Genomic DNA, 17,196 nt, shown 5'->3' with positions numbered 1-17,196 from the left:
TTGATTGTCGAGGACAGTTAAGCCTGATTTTTTATAGTAATGATAGTTATGCACTTAATTTTTATTTAATTAAATAGTACACCAAAGAATATAGACTAATAATATTCAAAAAGTAGACCAATCCCCCTAACTCTCAAAATTTTTCTGGCTTTCTACCTGTGCAACAAAAGCCACTACAAATTCATCCAAGTTAGTCATGACTTTCCCACTGGAACAAATCTTATACTTTGAGTGAAATTAACGATATTCTGTTCAGAACACAATGTTATACAATACCTCATTTGTTAGATGAAAATCTTGACTTTCTATTGATTATATATAATATATAATGGAACATAAGAGAGAACAAATTCTGAAACAGAAGATGTGAGAAGTGGGTGTGGCAGGAGGAGTCTGATTTTCTATTCGATAGCTCTGTAACCAAATAAAATTGAAGACTATAAAAATTATGGTTTATCTGAGCAATAATGATTTTATAGAGAGTAATTTACATTTAATTTCATACTTTTTCAAAGGGTGGTGGATAAAATAGGGATGATGACATGCTTAGACAAAATGTGTCACGTGGGTCACACTAGTGCAAATTCAGGATTTTTTTAAATATTCCCTTCTAGAATTAAGAACTTAAAAATTATATAATATAAAAATAGGGATTATTAGCTAAGATTTTATGTTACTCTAATTGGTATAACATAAATAAAAAGCACTTTAATAAAATTTTGAATTTAAGACACTAAAATCTTGTGTCATGTGCAGCAAAGGATACCCAGGGACAATAGGGTTAATCTTTTAAAGAAAATCTACGCAAGTAATCTTGTGCAATAAGATTAATAGCTCAAGACAATATGAAAAGATGGACTGATATAATGTAAATGTTGTAACATGGCATATTCTTTTGACCAAATTTAGTTGTTTTAACACATGAATTAATATAGGGTTAATCTTTTAAAGAAAATCTACACAATTAATCTTGTGCAATAAGATTAATAGCTCAAGACAATATGAAGAGATGGACTGATATAATGTAAATGTTGTAACATGGCATATTCTTTTGACCAAATTTAATTGTTTTTTAACACATGAATTAATATAACAATATATTTAGTAAAAAGGAACTGTTTGTTATACTAGAGCAACAAATTCAAATTGCTTAATCACATGAAAGTAATATGAAAATAAGGTAAGGTTATTTTTAACAAAAAACATTAAATTTGTGAGGATAAAATTCAAAGGAGTCTAGAAGACTACAAAATGTTTTTTATTCATCCTAGCCTGTGAGTAAATATTTTAGTGGTCAAAACAAAAAAAGCACTGTGGAATATAGTCTAACAGCCCAAGATGAAAATATGGAAAATGAACCATAAATAGGCATGCTTGTACCTAATACTGTTCAATAGTGGTAGAATATATTATTGAACATCTGAAGATTCTGATTTATTCTACAAGTGATGAAAGCATTGATTTCACTGTTTGAAAATTTGAAGTTTACAAACAACAGCAACATATTTTGCTTTTCAGCAACATTATGAAATAACACGAAAAATATTACGTCAGGTAGCTCAAACAAAATCATCTTCAGCTAAAATGTAATTATCTTCATTAACCAGGTTATAATTAATTCTCCCATCATTTTTTAATTGCATGCTAATTTCATTGCATTTTGGTGTTCTTAATGTTTCATTATACAATAATTCTCATTACATCAGACTTCACTGCAATAATTCAAAACAGAATTTAAATACAAATGTATATTTCAAATATTTCATTTTTTTTTTTTACTTCAATCCAATCAATTTAAGAGTAATTCATATAATGGATAAGGAAATAAAAGTAACTTCTTTCACAATTAACATTTAAACACCTGCGATTGCCAATATTATCTTCACTGAGTACTTACACTCCAACATAAATAGTTTTCAAACATATTGAATCAACGATAAAATCATTTTGGTGTTGAACTAATAATGCATGCAGGGGTGTTCATTACATCAGCAGTTTATTCAGTGACATGAGCTTATGAGTCATTCTCTTACACTTTTATCAAGTTTTAATGAATCTTACATTTTACTCTAATAACTCCTAATATAATTTACATAAATGAATCAATCTCAGATATTTTTAAAATTTTACTTCATTACAATCAATACATACTATTTAAAGTATGTACCTATGTTGTCAAAAATATTTCACAAGTGTGTGAACATTTTAAATGAAACAAAATTATGTTGTGCTTCAAAAAGGCTCAGAGTATGTAAAAAATATTATATTTTTACTCTTACAAAGTGGCTTACAGATAAGTGAAAACATATTACAGCAAACTGTATATCTTTTCAATCATTTGATTTCTTACATTTTATTGAATTGCCTTACGCTCGACTTATAGTATAGAAAATAAAATAAAATATAAAATTAAATTTCATAAGAAACTAAGCTCCACAGTAAAATCAACTTCATAGAAAATACTTTGCTCAACTAAATACATGAAAAATAAATTATAAAATACAAAAAAAGATTTTTAAAGAAACTAAATTTTATGGTAAAGTCAACTTATTGATAAAGAATTATAGTGTTAGAAAAGACCAAGTTTCTAACTTAAAAAGGCTGTTACCATTAATATAATAAGTACAAAGAATTAACTCTACTATAAAAGAAAATCTGGTCGAAGAAGTTTTACTTACAGAAACAACTTTAAATATATACATAAAACTACATTACCTGTGGATATTGTAATGTCTCTAAGGTGCTTTCATATGCTGATCTTAAGGATGCAAAGTTGATTAAGACATCTGCTTCAGGGTGTTTTTTCATGGCATCTGCCATATTTTTATACACTGAAAATGATATGGAGTTTCATAAATTATCTCGTTGTTATACGTTATTGAATTATTATTAATTTGTTTTTGAAATTCAAAACTTTTCCTGAGACACCATCTAATCATGAAAAGCTACCACTTCCGGTAAACCTTACAAAGGTACATAACAGATACACTCACCAGTTCCTGTAAACCTTACAAATGAACATAAAAGATACACTCACCAGTTCCTGTAAACCTTACAAATGAACATAAATAATACACTCACCAGTTCCTGTAAACCTTACAAATGAACATAAAAGATACACTCACCAGTTCCTGTAAACCTTACAAATGAACATAAATAATACACTCACCAGTTCCTGTAAACCTTACAAATGAACATAAAAGATACACTCACCAATTCCTGTAAACCTTACAAATGTACATAACAGATACAATCACCAGTTCCTGTAAACCTTACAAATGAACATAAAAGATACACTTACCAGTTCCTGTAAATCTTACAAATGTACTAACAGATACACTTACCAGTTCCTGTAAACCTTACAAATGTACATAACAGATACACTTACCAGTTCCTGTAAACCTTACAAATGTACATAAAAGATACACTCACCAGTTCCTGTAAACCTTACAAATGAACATAAAAGATACACTCACCAGTTCCTGTAAACCTTACAAATGAACATAAAAGATACACTCACCAGTTCCTGTAAATCTTACAAATGTACTAACAGATACACTTACCAGTTCCTGTAAACCTTACAAATGTACATAACATATACAATCACCAGTTCCTGTAAACCTTACAAATGTACATAACAGATACACTCACCACTTCCTGTAAACCTTACAAAGGTACATAACAGATACACTCACCAGTTCCTGTAAACCTTACAAATGTATATAACAGATACACTCGCCAGTTCCTGTAAATCTTACAAATGTACATAACAGATACACTTACCAGTTCCTGTAAACCTTACAACTGTACATAACAGATACACTCACCAGTTCCTGTAAACCTTACAACTGTACATAACAGATACACTCACCAGTTCCTGTAAACCTTACAAATGTACATAACAGATACACTCACCAGTTCCTGTAAACCTTACAAATGTACATAAAAGATACACTCACCAGTTCCTGTAAACCTTACAAATGTACATAACAGATACACTCACCAGTTCCTGTAAACCTTACAAATGAACATAAAAGATACACTCACCAGTTCCTGTAAACCTTACGAATGTACATAACAGATACACTCACCAGTTCCTGTAAATCTTACAAATGTACATAACAGATACACTTACCAGTTCCTGTAAATCTTACAAATGTACATAACAGATACACTTACCAGTTCCTGTAAACCTTACAAATGTACATAACAGATACACTACTTAAAAATTGTACCAAGCTAATATAGTTCATACACTACATGATTTCCGTATAAAGTTATTTTATAAACACTCTTCTAACATTTTAAAGAAACTTATCTGAAAGCAACATCTGCATGTATATAATATTATCACATAAGCCAGACCTTGTTCAAATATCTATAAACAGCAAACATAAGAGGAAAAATTAATACTTTTATAAAGTGAATCTTTTAGTTCCAAGCATTCATTTTCAAATTTCTACTATTTAATTATTTTTAAAACATAGTTGGTATACAAATAACATTTTTCATCAAAACACACTTTTTGTTATTTTTAATACTTTCCAAGCATACCTAATCATTTTCAAACACAACTTACTAGGTATCAGTATTTCTTTATGGCCCCAGTAAAATTTTTGCTTGTGATCTCCAGTAAAAGGATATACCATGGCTACCACTGACCATTCATTACGAGAACATACAAAATCAAAATCCAGCATACTCTGGACTGCCCTGACTTGCATACCCCAAATAATGGCTTTTGTGCCCTGCCAATAAAAAAAAAAAATTATGAACCTCTACAAACCATAAACCAATATTTAAAATTGTCCTTCATCCAAATTTCTGTATTTAAAATCAAGTATTTATTGAGTAAATCATAAAAAACAATCTATATGGCTACAGCTTTAAAGACTTCCAGAATAGAAAAATCTACAATTAAGTAAAGGCAAACTTACAAACAGAAGAATAATCAAGCAAGTTAACATTAAGACACATACCGTTGAAAATAAGGGTTTCACGGTGCTGCCATCAACAGAAGCATCACCTGATGGTGAAGCTGACTTCTGTTTATCGTCAGAACTGTTAAATGATGTTCGTCTTGGGGGGGTAGTTGACTGCAAAAGTTTTATAATTAATTAAAAGAAAACTAAAACCTTACAGATAAATAAATTAGGAATAAGAATTATGTTGAGAATTTGATAGTATTTGAAATACAGGCTTTTTATTTACCATATGCTTCTTAAAAACCATTAAATATTATGTGGAATTTAAATTGCTAATAACTGATTTGGATACTTTAAAAATGAATCATCATATTTCGTAAATTTTATTACTTTATGAAACATTTACTTAGGCCACTATAACTCCACAGTAATTGTTATCTGTAGTCAGTCAAAAGAACATCAGTCACATATACCATTTCAAATGTGTTTCCTGTTGGAGAGCTTCATAATGCAATAAAACATAAGAAATGGTCAAGAAAAACTGTATTCTTTGATAGATTGTTTAGGCAGAGTATTCATGATGAGTAAACTGGAATGGACGACAGCTGCCTGTTGTAAAAAACACAAGTGTAGTGGACAACATTTTGAAAGACAGAAGACTTTTGAAATGTGGTCCTCTACACTTGTGTTTTTTACAACAGGCAGTTGCTGTCCATTCCAGTTCACTCATCAAGATAAATTGCATTCACAGCTTTTCCTATGACACATATCAGAAAGAATGATCAACTCCATCATAATCACAGAAAAAGATTTTGATGCATGCTATGAGTTTGTGATTTGAGTGAACACAGTGCACGCAAGAGGAATGTATACATCGTATGAATAATGTAAGTGACTCAGCTCCAAAAAGTGAATGTAGTAAATTACAAAATTGTTCTTTTTTTGTCTTTCTGGAAGTATGTCACATTTCATTCTCACATTGATGTTACACTGCCATGTGGAAAAGGTTTTCAAGCAAACTGAAACATTATAATTAATATTGACAATGGTGAAATTTATAGTCTCAGAAACATCAGTAAGTCAAAATATTCTATGACAACACTTGGCATCATGCTTGAAAAATGCTCAAAGATCCAAGAAATTAAACATATCTTTGCTAAATCGAGCAAGCATTTGCAGTATATTTCTTTAAAGTTTGCAAAAGTAAAAATACAAAGCAAAAACTTTTAGTTTTGGTCATTTAATGTTTATTTAAAGTTTACAAAACTATAACTCCCTCTTTCTATCGTGCCAAACCAAATTCTATTTGCTTTTATAGCAAATTGTTAAACATTTTAAAATCACTTGTATTACTCAATTCCACACTTGTTTATTTGTTTCAATGTATTTTTTTCAACCATTAATTTTCAGCATTCATGCTAGCATTTAAATTTTTTTAGTCTTTTGAACCAAAGCACTTGGAAAAAGAATGGGCCTCCTTATATTAAATATCAGCACTTTTAACTTATTATTTTCTAACTATAGTAACATTTAATTCATTTGCCTTTGATATTTTCTTTGTTTTTTCCCACCTGAAAACAGAATGGATTTTGTATTGTTGAATCGAAGAAGAATGCAGACAAAATATTTCAAGTTTGTTGAAAACTATAGGATGCTGAATTGGATTAAAAGAGCGACATAAAAGTAATTTAGTTTGTGACCCCAGGACACATTATAATGCAATTTTCTCGGTCTCCAAAGTTAAAATTTGTGTGGTTACACCTACAAGTTTCTTAGTTCAACTCATTTTTAAAATTTTATGGGCAGTTAAACTTCACCAGTCTTGCATAGTGTTAATACCGCATTGGCCTGATTAAAAGGTGATATTTTTGATTAATAATTGGGCTGTAAAATTTGTAGTCGTCTTATAATCGCGGCTGACCACAGGCCCCTTGCCCCCTACTCTAGCCTGTCCCATTCCTGGATGTCCAGGTAGCATCCATCTATGCATGCATGCCAGATGTTTGCTCAAGGTCATAACTAATCCACCTGCAGGCTGTTCAGTTATAGTACTGATTTTGCAGACCTGAAAATGGACATTAAGACAATAAATTTTTTTTCTTTCCTATGGTTTCTGAAAATGGAGGGTCACCTCATATTTGAGATTGCCCTATAACTGGGCCAATACAGTAATTATGTATTTTATATGAATACTGTAAATTACTGCAGAACATGGACAAAGTAGGTTTTTAAAGTGTTAATTGTTGTGTTTTCATTATAAGATAAGTTCCTGTGCAAGAAGTTGAAACAAGTTAAACAAACAATCACAAAATTGTCACCTTTTACAACAACTGTGGTGATGTTTCTCAGTTTTAACTGATTAAAAATTAGTTTTTAGGTTCTTTCTATGGCTATTTTTAAATTTTCTTCTTTCCTTCATTTAAATTGGAAAAAAATATAAAGTTCTATTAGATCTACAGAAACTCTTAATTATCATGTCCCCCAGGACAGAGATAACCCCCACTGAACCATAAAAAAAATACACATACCTGTTGCATTCCATCAGGAAGAAGGAAATTAGCTGTCGTATGACTGGCTTCTGGAAGTTCTGGAATATCTTTTTTTTTCATTGCCATGGCAACGATGGCTGTCATGTGGGTTTCTGGGCCAAACACATGGATTGGTACTCCAAGAGTGCTGCCTACAGAAGAATAATCTTGTTGTGAAACTTTTATTTTATTTAAACTTAATGTTTCATATTATTTGCATATATATAACTTATTTTTAATAGGAGAATTAAAATGATTACTTTCTTCACTTTGGTAGTAAAAGTCTTCAACAACCAAAAACCTAGCTAGAATATGGTTATAAGTTCCAATATTAGAAACTATAGGTCACAATGAAAATTCTTCTTTGTGAATTTTAGGAAGACCAAAAAAAAATTCCTGGATGACTACTTGATGGTCTGATATTTAAATATTGTTTTTCATTTAATACATTAACTTTCTTCTGTTTTAAAAGGTATTTTTGTAACCTAGACTCTCTATAGTATCAGTAAAGTTGTGGAGCAACTTCCCAAACATAGCTCAATCATTGAAAATATGTTCAGCCTTTCTTAAACAGTCCTCTTTATCTAAAATTACAATACTATTTCCTTTGTTAGATTAGAAATACTAATATTTATCATTTTTACTTCAATTCTTCTGAGTTGAAATTTAAAAATATTTAGTAATCAAAATTATAATTTTTAAATAAAGTTAAAGCTGTACCACTAACCTGAGTTCTAATACTACTAAACAACTGACCAAAGAGGTTTATGTGACATCAATTGCAAGAACCATTCAAACTGTACAAAATTATCTTCAAATTCTAACTTATTTGGAATACTAAATTTTAAAGGGGCTAAAGTTTTTTTTATCAGTATCATTTAGAACATACACTTGATATTTTACTACCAATGAATATATTGTTACGCCTCCATTTAATTTTCCGTAAATTCGTTCCAATTAAACTTTAGCGACACAAGTCCTTACTTAATACAACTGGTTTATTCTTTCCGAATACAACTTTACGATACACTTAATTTCAACAGTCACTCTATAACAACACTATAATTCATGTCTCACGAGGCCAACAATACTTTGTCCGCATACATTCAATTACTCATTACACTGATGTCCCGTCACGTTGTGAGCATCTTATATATATACCAGACTAACATATATCTAGTAAATGCTAGGGCATTCTTGAAGGAACAGGATATTTCTAGAAATACGTGGCGTGATACTAGTCACGTGACCTCGCTGACGCAACAATATGTTGAAAGGCAGCTTTGAATTTTCTCTAGAGTTAACGGTTAGCAGATATAGCCTATATCTGTGTGAATGTAGAAGTAAAATTTAATCAAGATGCAACAGCTTGATGACATATTTTTAACATACGAAAAATTCACTTTAAAGATACTATCAACTGCTAGTGCCTTATCTTGATTACTCAGCATAATATTTAAGGCGAACTTACCCACTTCCCTCATTACTCGCAGCCCTTCCTGATAGTTGGGGCCTGCTCGTCTAACAAATATTGAAACTTTATGTTCTACAAGTCTGGGTTGAAACTCTTGTAAAGCCTTTACAATACCCTGTAATAATAACACCATCAATGATTCATATATTAAAATATGATAAATAAACTTAAAAGAAAATGATTTATATGACATGAGACAAGAATAATTTAAAAGAAATTTCCCTAACATCAGTTTCCCAAGAAACTGATGAAGATAACACCATTTAACCTTAAACAAAAATTCTGAAATAATCTAAATGTACATCTCAAATTAAGAAACTGAACTGTTTTAATATTTTCTTGTCTTAAGTTTCCTTCATTACTCAAACTGTTTCTTGTACACGCATCACGAATCGTTCCACTCCAAAAAAAAAAATTTATTATCATGCACATAATACTTCACAAGGAAGCTCATACTACAATATTTGAAAGCTGAGTAGTCTTTTCAGTTATTTCTTAAGTTCGTTATTTATGTCATCTATTTCTTTTACTTGACTCTTCGTTGTTGTTTTTTGTATATATATTTTTCTTATTTTCATCTTATTATTTTAGAAGATCATCTTACACGTATTATATAAACTTTTCTTTTGTTTCAGTAGAATGGACAAGGTAATATCTATACTGAAAGACTTAGGTTCTTTTTACATTTCAGTAGACTATTTACAATAAACTGCCCATTACAGAAATTAAGTATGTTATATTAAAACGAATTTAGAACCTCACTATATCATTATCGTCCATGTTATTCAACCATCTCTCGACATCAGGTATCTGTACAAGGAAACATGTATTCATGCCATTCCATACACAGCCATACCAGTCTACTTTATAGATACAAAACCTACAGATTTCTGTGTAATCACACCATTGAATTGGGTACTGTGATACACCCTTCTATACAAGCAGGAAGGATTGGTGTACTTTGGACATCACAGCCTCATGAAAGAGCCTTTTGCAATGTAAAGTACACTGCAGGGCTAGTATTACGGTGCACGGTTATGAGATAAAGCATGACTAGATATGGCTTGGGGAAACAGGACCATCCAGGAAGGAACCTATAACAAGTCGTATTCCAGCCCTGGTGCAAAGTGTAGTGCTTTGTAACAGTTGAAAATCATAAACAAACGTCAGTAGTACACAACCAAGAAGGATTTCCATCTGGAAAAGCTACACAAGTTGCTTCCACGACATATCTATCTGTGCATAAGGTGCGGTTTAGGTTGAAATTCTGAATTCCATGCAAGGCCCTTGTACTGTTATTTGAAAACTTCGTAATTTTGTTTTTATTAACTGAAGATTTACCAGGATACATTTGAAACTTCGAATGTAACAATAATACATCTAAATTTGCCTTTAATTGCTTTTAAGAGAAATTGTGGCAGAAATATTGAATGTTTAATTGCTGTCATTAAATTAAACACTGTAACAACAATATTAGTATATAGAGGGTTGAGAATGTTAAGATAACTTTGAATATGCAAGTCGGCAGGTTAGGTGAATATAAAGTTGCAGTGCAATAGCATGTATCATAACTACATTTTGACAACGTTTGGAATTTCAAAAATATTGTGATGTCACTGAAATTTTTTGCTTTTGGGAAGGGTTTATAATAGCCTTTTCCAATGTAAAATATTGAAATATTTATCTTTTATCTAATGCCATTACAAAATAAAGAAATATTGATCATGGGCTAAATGGCTAGGTCAAAGCCTCTATGATTCAGATACAACCTTCTCTAATTATGAACTAATGACACGAAGTAGAGCAGTCAGCCAGAAGCAATGTCACAACAAGAACTTTGTCCAGCTTCTTGTCAAGCAGTAGAATTGACTGTCACTTTTACAACACACTCAAAGTTACAGTATACAAGAAGCTCAGCAGCATCACATCTGAAACCTTGGACCCTTCAATCTACAGCCTAGCATGCTAACTACTAATCCATATCCAGTCACCTTACTAATGTGCTGAACTATTTGATCATAATATTGACTTGACTATTTATTTATTTATGGCAAAGCTACTAAGGCTATATGTTGGCATTTAAAACATTAAACTGTCAACCATAGGGAAAGCAAATGGCCAGCAGCACCGACTGCCAACTCTTGACCAGTGACTAGTTGAATTGACTGTCACATCAAAATGCCTTCAATGCTGAAAGGGTGAGCATTTTTGATGTTGGACTTTGATCCTGCAACAAACAGTTTGTGAGTCAAGCTCACTAAACACCAGGTCATATTATGACTCACCATTTTGAGTAAAACAAAATAATAACATTTGATAATAATTATAAAATAAGTAATTCTCTTAATTTTTGTACAAATTAAATTTTACACACACACATACACACATATATATATATATATGAAAAAGTCAATCTTTGGCAAATATACAAACTTCAATAAAACCAGCAGTTTTTTTGGAATGGCAACCTTTTTCTCTTGCTTGATACAAAACAGCATAAGATGGGACTACCAAAACTAAACCCAGAGATACAGATTTTTTTCAATAAAAGATCTACAGTTATTCAATAAGGATAGAAATGTTTTTCAAGGGCCTTTTAGCTGATAATTGTTGTTGCCAACCTTTGACAACTGAAAATTAAGTACATCCCTTTCACCAAAAGAATTTTTTTTATTTTTCACAGTCTTCATAACTTTCTACTAATAACTTATAATGAACATATAAAGTAGCTATATAAACTATAACTAAAAAGTACCTTTTACATTAATTAATATAATAAATCAAAACACAAAAAATCTATAGTGATAAGAATGTACTAATTCATCATTTTTGATAGCCCCACAATTATTAATATTTTTGGCTGTAATCCCAATATCTCAGTAGGCTCAGTATGACCGAAATTTAGATTATGTGGTATGCAGGCATACCATGCCTTTTATACCTTTTCACGTTAATGTAGAATTTTCATAATTTTTTGTTTATTCTGAGTCTATGCATTTTTCTCATAACATATGGTTAAGAAAATCATTAAGTTGATGTTGTTCTAGCTGTGTTTGTTCCATTTCATTCTATTGAAGTTAGAACTGTTCTGCCCGTGGGATGCATGACTGTAATGCTACATGCTGTGCATGAAGGTTGACAATGGTATCTTTCAATGGTATGCCAGGTGATAGTTCAAGGTTGTAGCCTCCCGTATGTTCAAATGTGTATGACCACTTGTGTGTCACACTAGTCACTATGGGTAAATCCAACATTTTCACGTAAGTAAGAAATGTTTATTTAAACATTCATGTACCATATCCTGAGCCAATTGGTTAGTGGGAATATATATCTCAAGGGAAGATTCCAATCTAATCAATTTATGAATCCAGTGAAAGATGACCATCCAGCATTCAGAAGGAAGAACACCCATTGGGTTTTGTCTCTGAACTAATAGTGTGTTACACACCGAGCCCAGACAGTATATTTTTTTCACTTAAATTCAATTATTTTTAGCTAAATTGAGCATAACTTCATAATATATCTTGTCAATACTCCCTTAATAAAGCAGATGAACCTAATACTCTTTGAAGAAATCAGTTTGACATGAAAATACCAAAATCAGTCCTTAAACCATACACTAAGCTAACAATAATGATCTTTGTAAATGCAAAAATTAATAAAAACATATTCAAAATTATTTCATACATCATGACAAATAATACCGATGAAAACTAACTAGAAAGAAAAATGGATTAAACCTGTACTTACAGAATATGCATGAGCACCTGTCCTTTTTATTTAATATGTATATAACTTACCATTACATAAAACATGAATGTAATAATAGGTATTTAAGTATTGAATAGTCCACATACAGTTCTGTCTGTTTATTTCTTGACTTATTACTTTTCAATAATACTATCCTTTTTATATTCTTATTTATATATCATGCTATGTGTTTTAACTGACACTTATACTGCATAAATTTGAGGCACAACAACTTTTTTCAGTAATACTGCAGTTGAAGTTTAACAGCTTCTAAGTTTAACATTTTTGAAACATTATCTTTTATTCATCAGTCAAGTCTTACCTTGAATGTGGCAGCTACATTAGTAAAGTTAGCAATGCCTCCACCAATGATCAACACTTTTCCTAAAAAAAGAAGGAAATGTTACTTATCTTTAAGTTCAACTATTCAAATAATGTAAATAACCTTGATTTCAAATCTATAAAAGTTTTTTTATATCTTCCAGTTCATGTAACCAACAAGAACAATAAAAAACAAAAAAATGTTTCTATCTCACCTTAATTTATAACCCTTTCAAATTCCGTCTAGGTTTTGACACAAACTACTATATAACTTGTTCATTATACTGCAAAGCATTAATATCATGAATTTAGAATAAACTACAAGTTTTGACTAAATTTTCTATTTAACAATAAAATCAGAAACAAAATGGGGGAAATGTCATTAAATTGGATAAAAAATTGGCTGGAGAGTAGAAAGCAGAAAGTAATAATAAATGGAGTTAGATCTGATTGGATCACAGTTACAAGCAGTGTGCTTCAGGGCTCTGTACTGGTTCTTCTGCTGTTTGTGATTTATATTAATGATATTGACTCTGGAATGACTAACAAAATTTTGAAGTTTGCAGATGACATTAAGATTTTTGTGGTGTTTAACTATATCAAAGATGCTGCAGACTTACAGGGAGATGTAGATCATTTAATGCATTAGGCTAACACGTGGCAGATGATGTTTAACTATCCAAAATGTAAGGTGATGTATGTAGGTTTTCACAATTCAAATGGGAATACATTAAATACTGTGGTTGAAGAAAAAGACTTTTGTATTGTGACCGAAAAAATCACTTAAGTCATCTAAACAGGGCTAATAGGATTTTGGATAGCATCTATAGGAATATTGAATACAAGACAAGGGATATTATTGTTTCACTGTATAGATCACTTGTAAGTAACAACAGTGGAGCCATTTTGCAATTCAAAAAACAGCTATTTCATTAATATACAATTATATCAATCAAGTAATTTATCTAATTTAAACAGTGATGTACATTTGTACTTTGGGTATAGTATAACTTGATCAATAGTGCATTCATAACTGAAGTGGTTTTACCAGCATTATTGTATATTTGTACTTTGAGTATAGTATCATTGAATAGATGGGTTGACTAACAATGATGTACATTTGTACTTTGTATATAGTATCATTGAATAGATGGGTTGACTAACAATGATGTATATTTGTACTTTGAGTATAGTATCATTGAATAGATGGGTTGACTAACAGTGATGTACATTTGTACTTTGAGTATAGTATCATTGAATAGATGGGTTGACACATCATTGTTAGTCAACCCATCTATTCAATAATACTATACCCAAAGTACAAAAAGTTCCTTTTGGAATGACTTTAACAAAAAAAGAATGTTTAGGCATCAAAAATCAATTTTTCATACCCTTTTTCTGCACAGACTTACCCTCAGGATGGGCTTTTTTTGTCATCAGGCTCAAAATGGTCTTGGCATATTCATATGTCTGCTGCTCACTTGGAGCACCAGAATATTCTCCATAGTTGGCCAGTTCTGAAGCTCCACCAAGCTCACATACAGTGTCACTAATAAAAGAAACACTGCTGGTCTAGTGACAAAGTATATGTTCAAACTAAATTCACATTACAATTTACTTTAAGATAGTATAATACATTAAATATAAAGTACTGTAATAGCACTAGCTGACTAAAACAAGCAACATTTTAATACAAATGTTACATTGTCATTTGCTTAGCAGCTTGATATGATGATAACAGTGCTACAATACATTTTTGCTAAAGATAAATGTTTAAATTAACTTAAAATGTATTTGTACCAGAAGATTTTCAGTAATAACTCTGGGCTCAAATTTCAAATTGTATGAAAAGATGTTCTATTAAAATATTCTTATAAAGTGTGCACTGGTGACAAGAGATATATATGGAAAATTGGCATTTATGGGCAGGTTCAATATTAAACCTACAAACTTTCTTCAAAATTACATGTCATGCAAATATTTTGGTTCATATTTTGACCACTCCTTTATTTAAAAAATAAAAAAAGGCTTCACCTGTATATCACTGATGCTCCTCCACCCGCAACCATAGTCCAGATGCGTCCATCTTTATTAATGATAGTAAGTTTCAGAGAAGCTCCACTTTTTGCATCCAGATCAGCAATATAAGCCTCCTATAATTCAACCAAAATTCTAAGTAAGATTTTGTTTTTAAACAACAATTTACTTTAAACAGAGTAATTACTTACTGTACTAAAGGGATATGTAACTGTTTGTATGTTTCCTGTGAATTATCTGATGGTTCTAGAACTATGGTCACATGATATACAAGCATCCATCCTACATACAGAAGCAAATTAAATTGACTGCACTAGAGGGGTATGTGACTGCTCTTTCCAAAAACAACATATATTCGTATAGTGGGACTGTTAAATGATTTAGAGCTAAAGGACACAATATAAAATTTCTATGGGGGACTTTCAATGTTCTTAAAGGAAGTAGAAAAACTTGCACAGAAAGATGTGTAGGTCAGTAAGATTTCTGAAACAATATCCAAAGCCAATCAAGAATGTTGTCCTAAACCCTGCACAGTGAGTGCTAAGATTACAAATGAGAACTCTCCCCCCCCCCCCCTCAAAGAAAAAAAGCAAATGACAATTATTGGGTACACTTCATGCCACTATCAAGATAGTAAATACATATTTGAAAGTTGACAAGTCACACAAGTTTCTAGCTACACCTTGAAATCAAAAGCTGTTTTGATAAAAAAAAAAAGGGGGCTTAGGAACTGGTATCACACCTTTCAACTACATACTTGTCAAGTTTTCACAAGTCACACAAGTTTCTAGCTACACCTTGAAATCAAAAGCTGTTTTGATAAAAAAAAAAAAGGGGCTTAGGAACTGGTATCACACCTTTCAACTACATACTTGTCAAGTTATCAAATGCAGCTCCAGTATACTTTTGTCTTTAGTCTGCTTAGACATGTCATTGGAAGTCTCAGATCTCGGACAAAAATGGCATAGCTGTTTTCTGATAAAATCTGATTCCATAAAAAACACCACCCCTGAGCCACTGTTAAGAAGCATGGGACATGTAAAAGGAATGACTACTAGAGAAAATATTATATTTGATACTTGTATGTTGAACTTAATAATTATTTCTATGAATTATAAATGACCATCTATATTTATTTTTTTCTCTAGTTTAACCTTTTACAGATTAGATGGGTGTAAGAGATATCTTCCAATTTTTTTTCTTCTCACAGTGGAAATACTTAATCAAACTGCATGAAACCTAGTACAAATTTACTAAAAAGTATTTAATTTTATCTATAAAAAATTCATATAATTTAATTTAGTATTTGTATAATTTTTCTAGGATGTGAAATATCAAAAATACTGTTGTGACATTATTTTGAAAAACAAACAAATATTAAAAATATTTATTTATATATATATTTGTTGATCAGAATGATCCATTTTATATATCCAATCAGGTTCAACTTGACTGATATTCATTAAAGTATTTCTTAAGATATTTTATTTATTTTGATAATTGCAGTGCTCACCATTACTGAATATAAAGGGTTTGACATTGGAATATTTTTCACATCACCTACTATACCAGCTAAACATTATCTAATGACTTGTCATAAAGGAAAATTTCAATAACTTTCAAACAGGTATAATTTAACACAAACATTTTCAGGAATAAAAATAATGTCTAAAGAAACTGTAGAAAAAAATCCCAGATCTGTGATTTGTTTCTAGGTCTTCTTAACTTTGCATTAGATTTCTTTGTTTACCCCTACAATGGCTCCTGCTAATCAATATTATGAAAATCCAAAATTAATGCACAGATCACTTTATTTAATCCGATCATATGTAAATGTTGCCTATAGCTATTTTGGAAGCTATGCTTCATTAGTAATTGTTCAGATCACACACTGTGACATCATAAAAGTGTAGGAACATGGAATGGAGTAATAAAATCATACAAAAAGAAGGAAAATAAAATAAAAACAAGAAAGGATAATTACTTTAGGATAGGTAGAATTTCTTTTAAATCAATAAATGCATTGTTAGAGCTGTGCAGAAATGAAAGTTGCCACATTGTTTTCATTGTTATTTGCAAATTACGCTAATATAAGTTACAAAATTATAAAATATCAATCAAACAATAATTTTGAATTAAAAACTGTTGAAATAGTTAGAAT

General features: G+C 30.8%; 1 protein-coding gene across 1 annotated transcript in view; it reads right to left on the bottom strand.

Moving 5' to 3' along the window:
- Nucleotides 1-17,196, bottom strand: part of LOC106470904 (ATP-citrate synthase-like) — a 56,631-nt gene that overhangs the window by 13,030 nt on the left and 26,405 nt on the right. The window contains exons 8-15 of the mRNA XM_013931480.2: nt 15,033-15,151; nt 14,411-14,547; nt 13,000-13,061; nt 8,925-9,042; nt 7,454-7,605; nt 4,980-5,096; nt 4,580-4,748; nt 2,716-2,831 (exon numbers count right to left, since the gene is read on the bottom strand). Of these exons, the coding sequence (XP_013786934.1) occupies nt 2,716-2,831; nt 4,580-4,748; nt 4,980-5,096; nt 7,454-7,605; nt 8,925-9,042; nt 13,000-13,061; nt 14,411-14,547; nt 15,033-15,151 (990 nt within the window). The remainder of the gene's footprint in view (nt 1-2,715; nt 2,832-4,579; nt 4,749-4,979; nt 5,097-7,453; nt 7,606-8,924; nt 9,043-12,999; nt 13,062-14,410; nt 14,548-15,032; nt 15,152-17,196) is intronic.

The sequence above is a fragment of the Limulus polyphemus genome, unplaced genomic scaffold (assembly GCF_000517525.1).
Source record: "Limulus polyphemus unplaced genomic scaffold, Limulus_polyphemus-2.1.2 Scaffold4279, whole genome shotgun sequence".
Classification (NCBI taxonomy): domain Eukaryota; kingdom Metazoa; phylum Arthropoda; class Merostomata; order Xiphosura; family Limulidae; genus Limulus; species Limulus polyphemus.
Note: the sequence above shows the minus strand (reverse complement) of the source record. Positions and strands in the feature narration are given on the sequence as shown.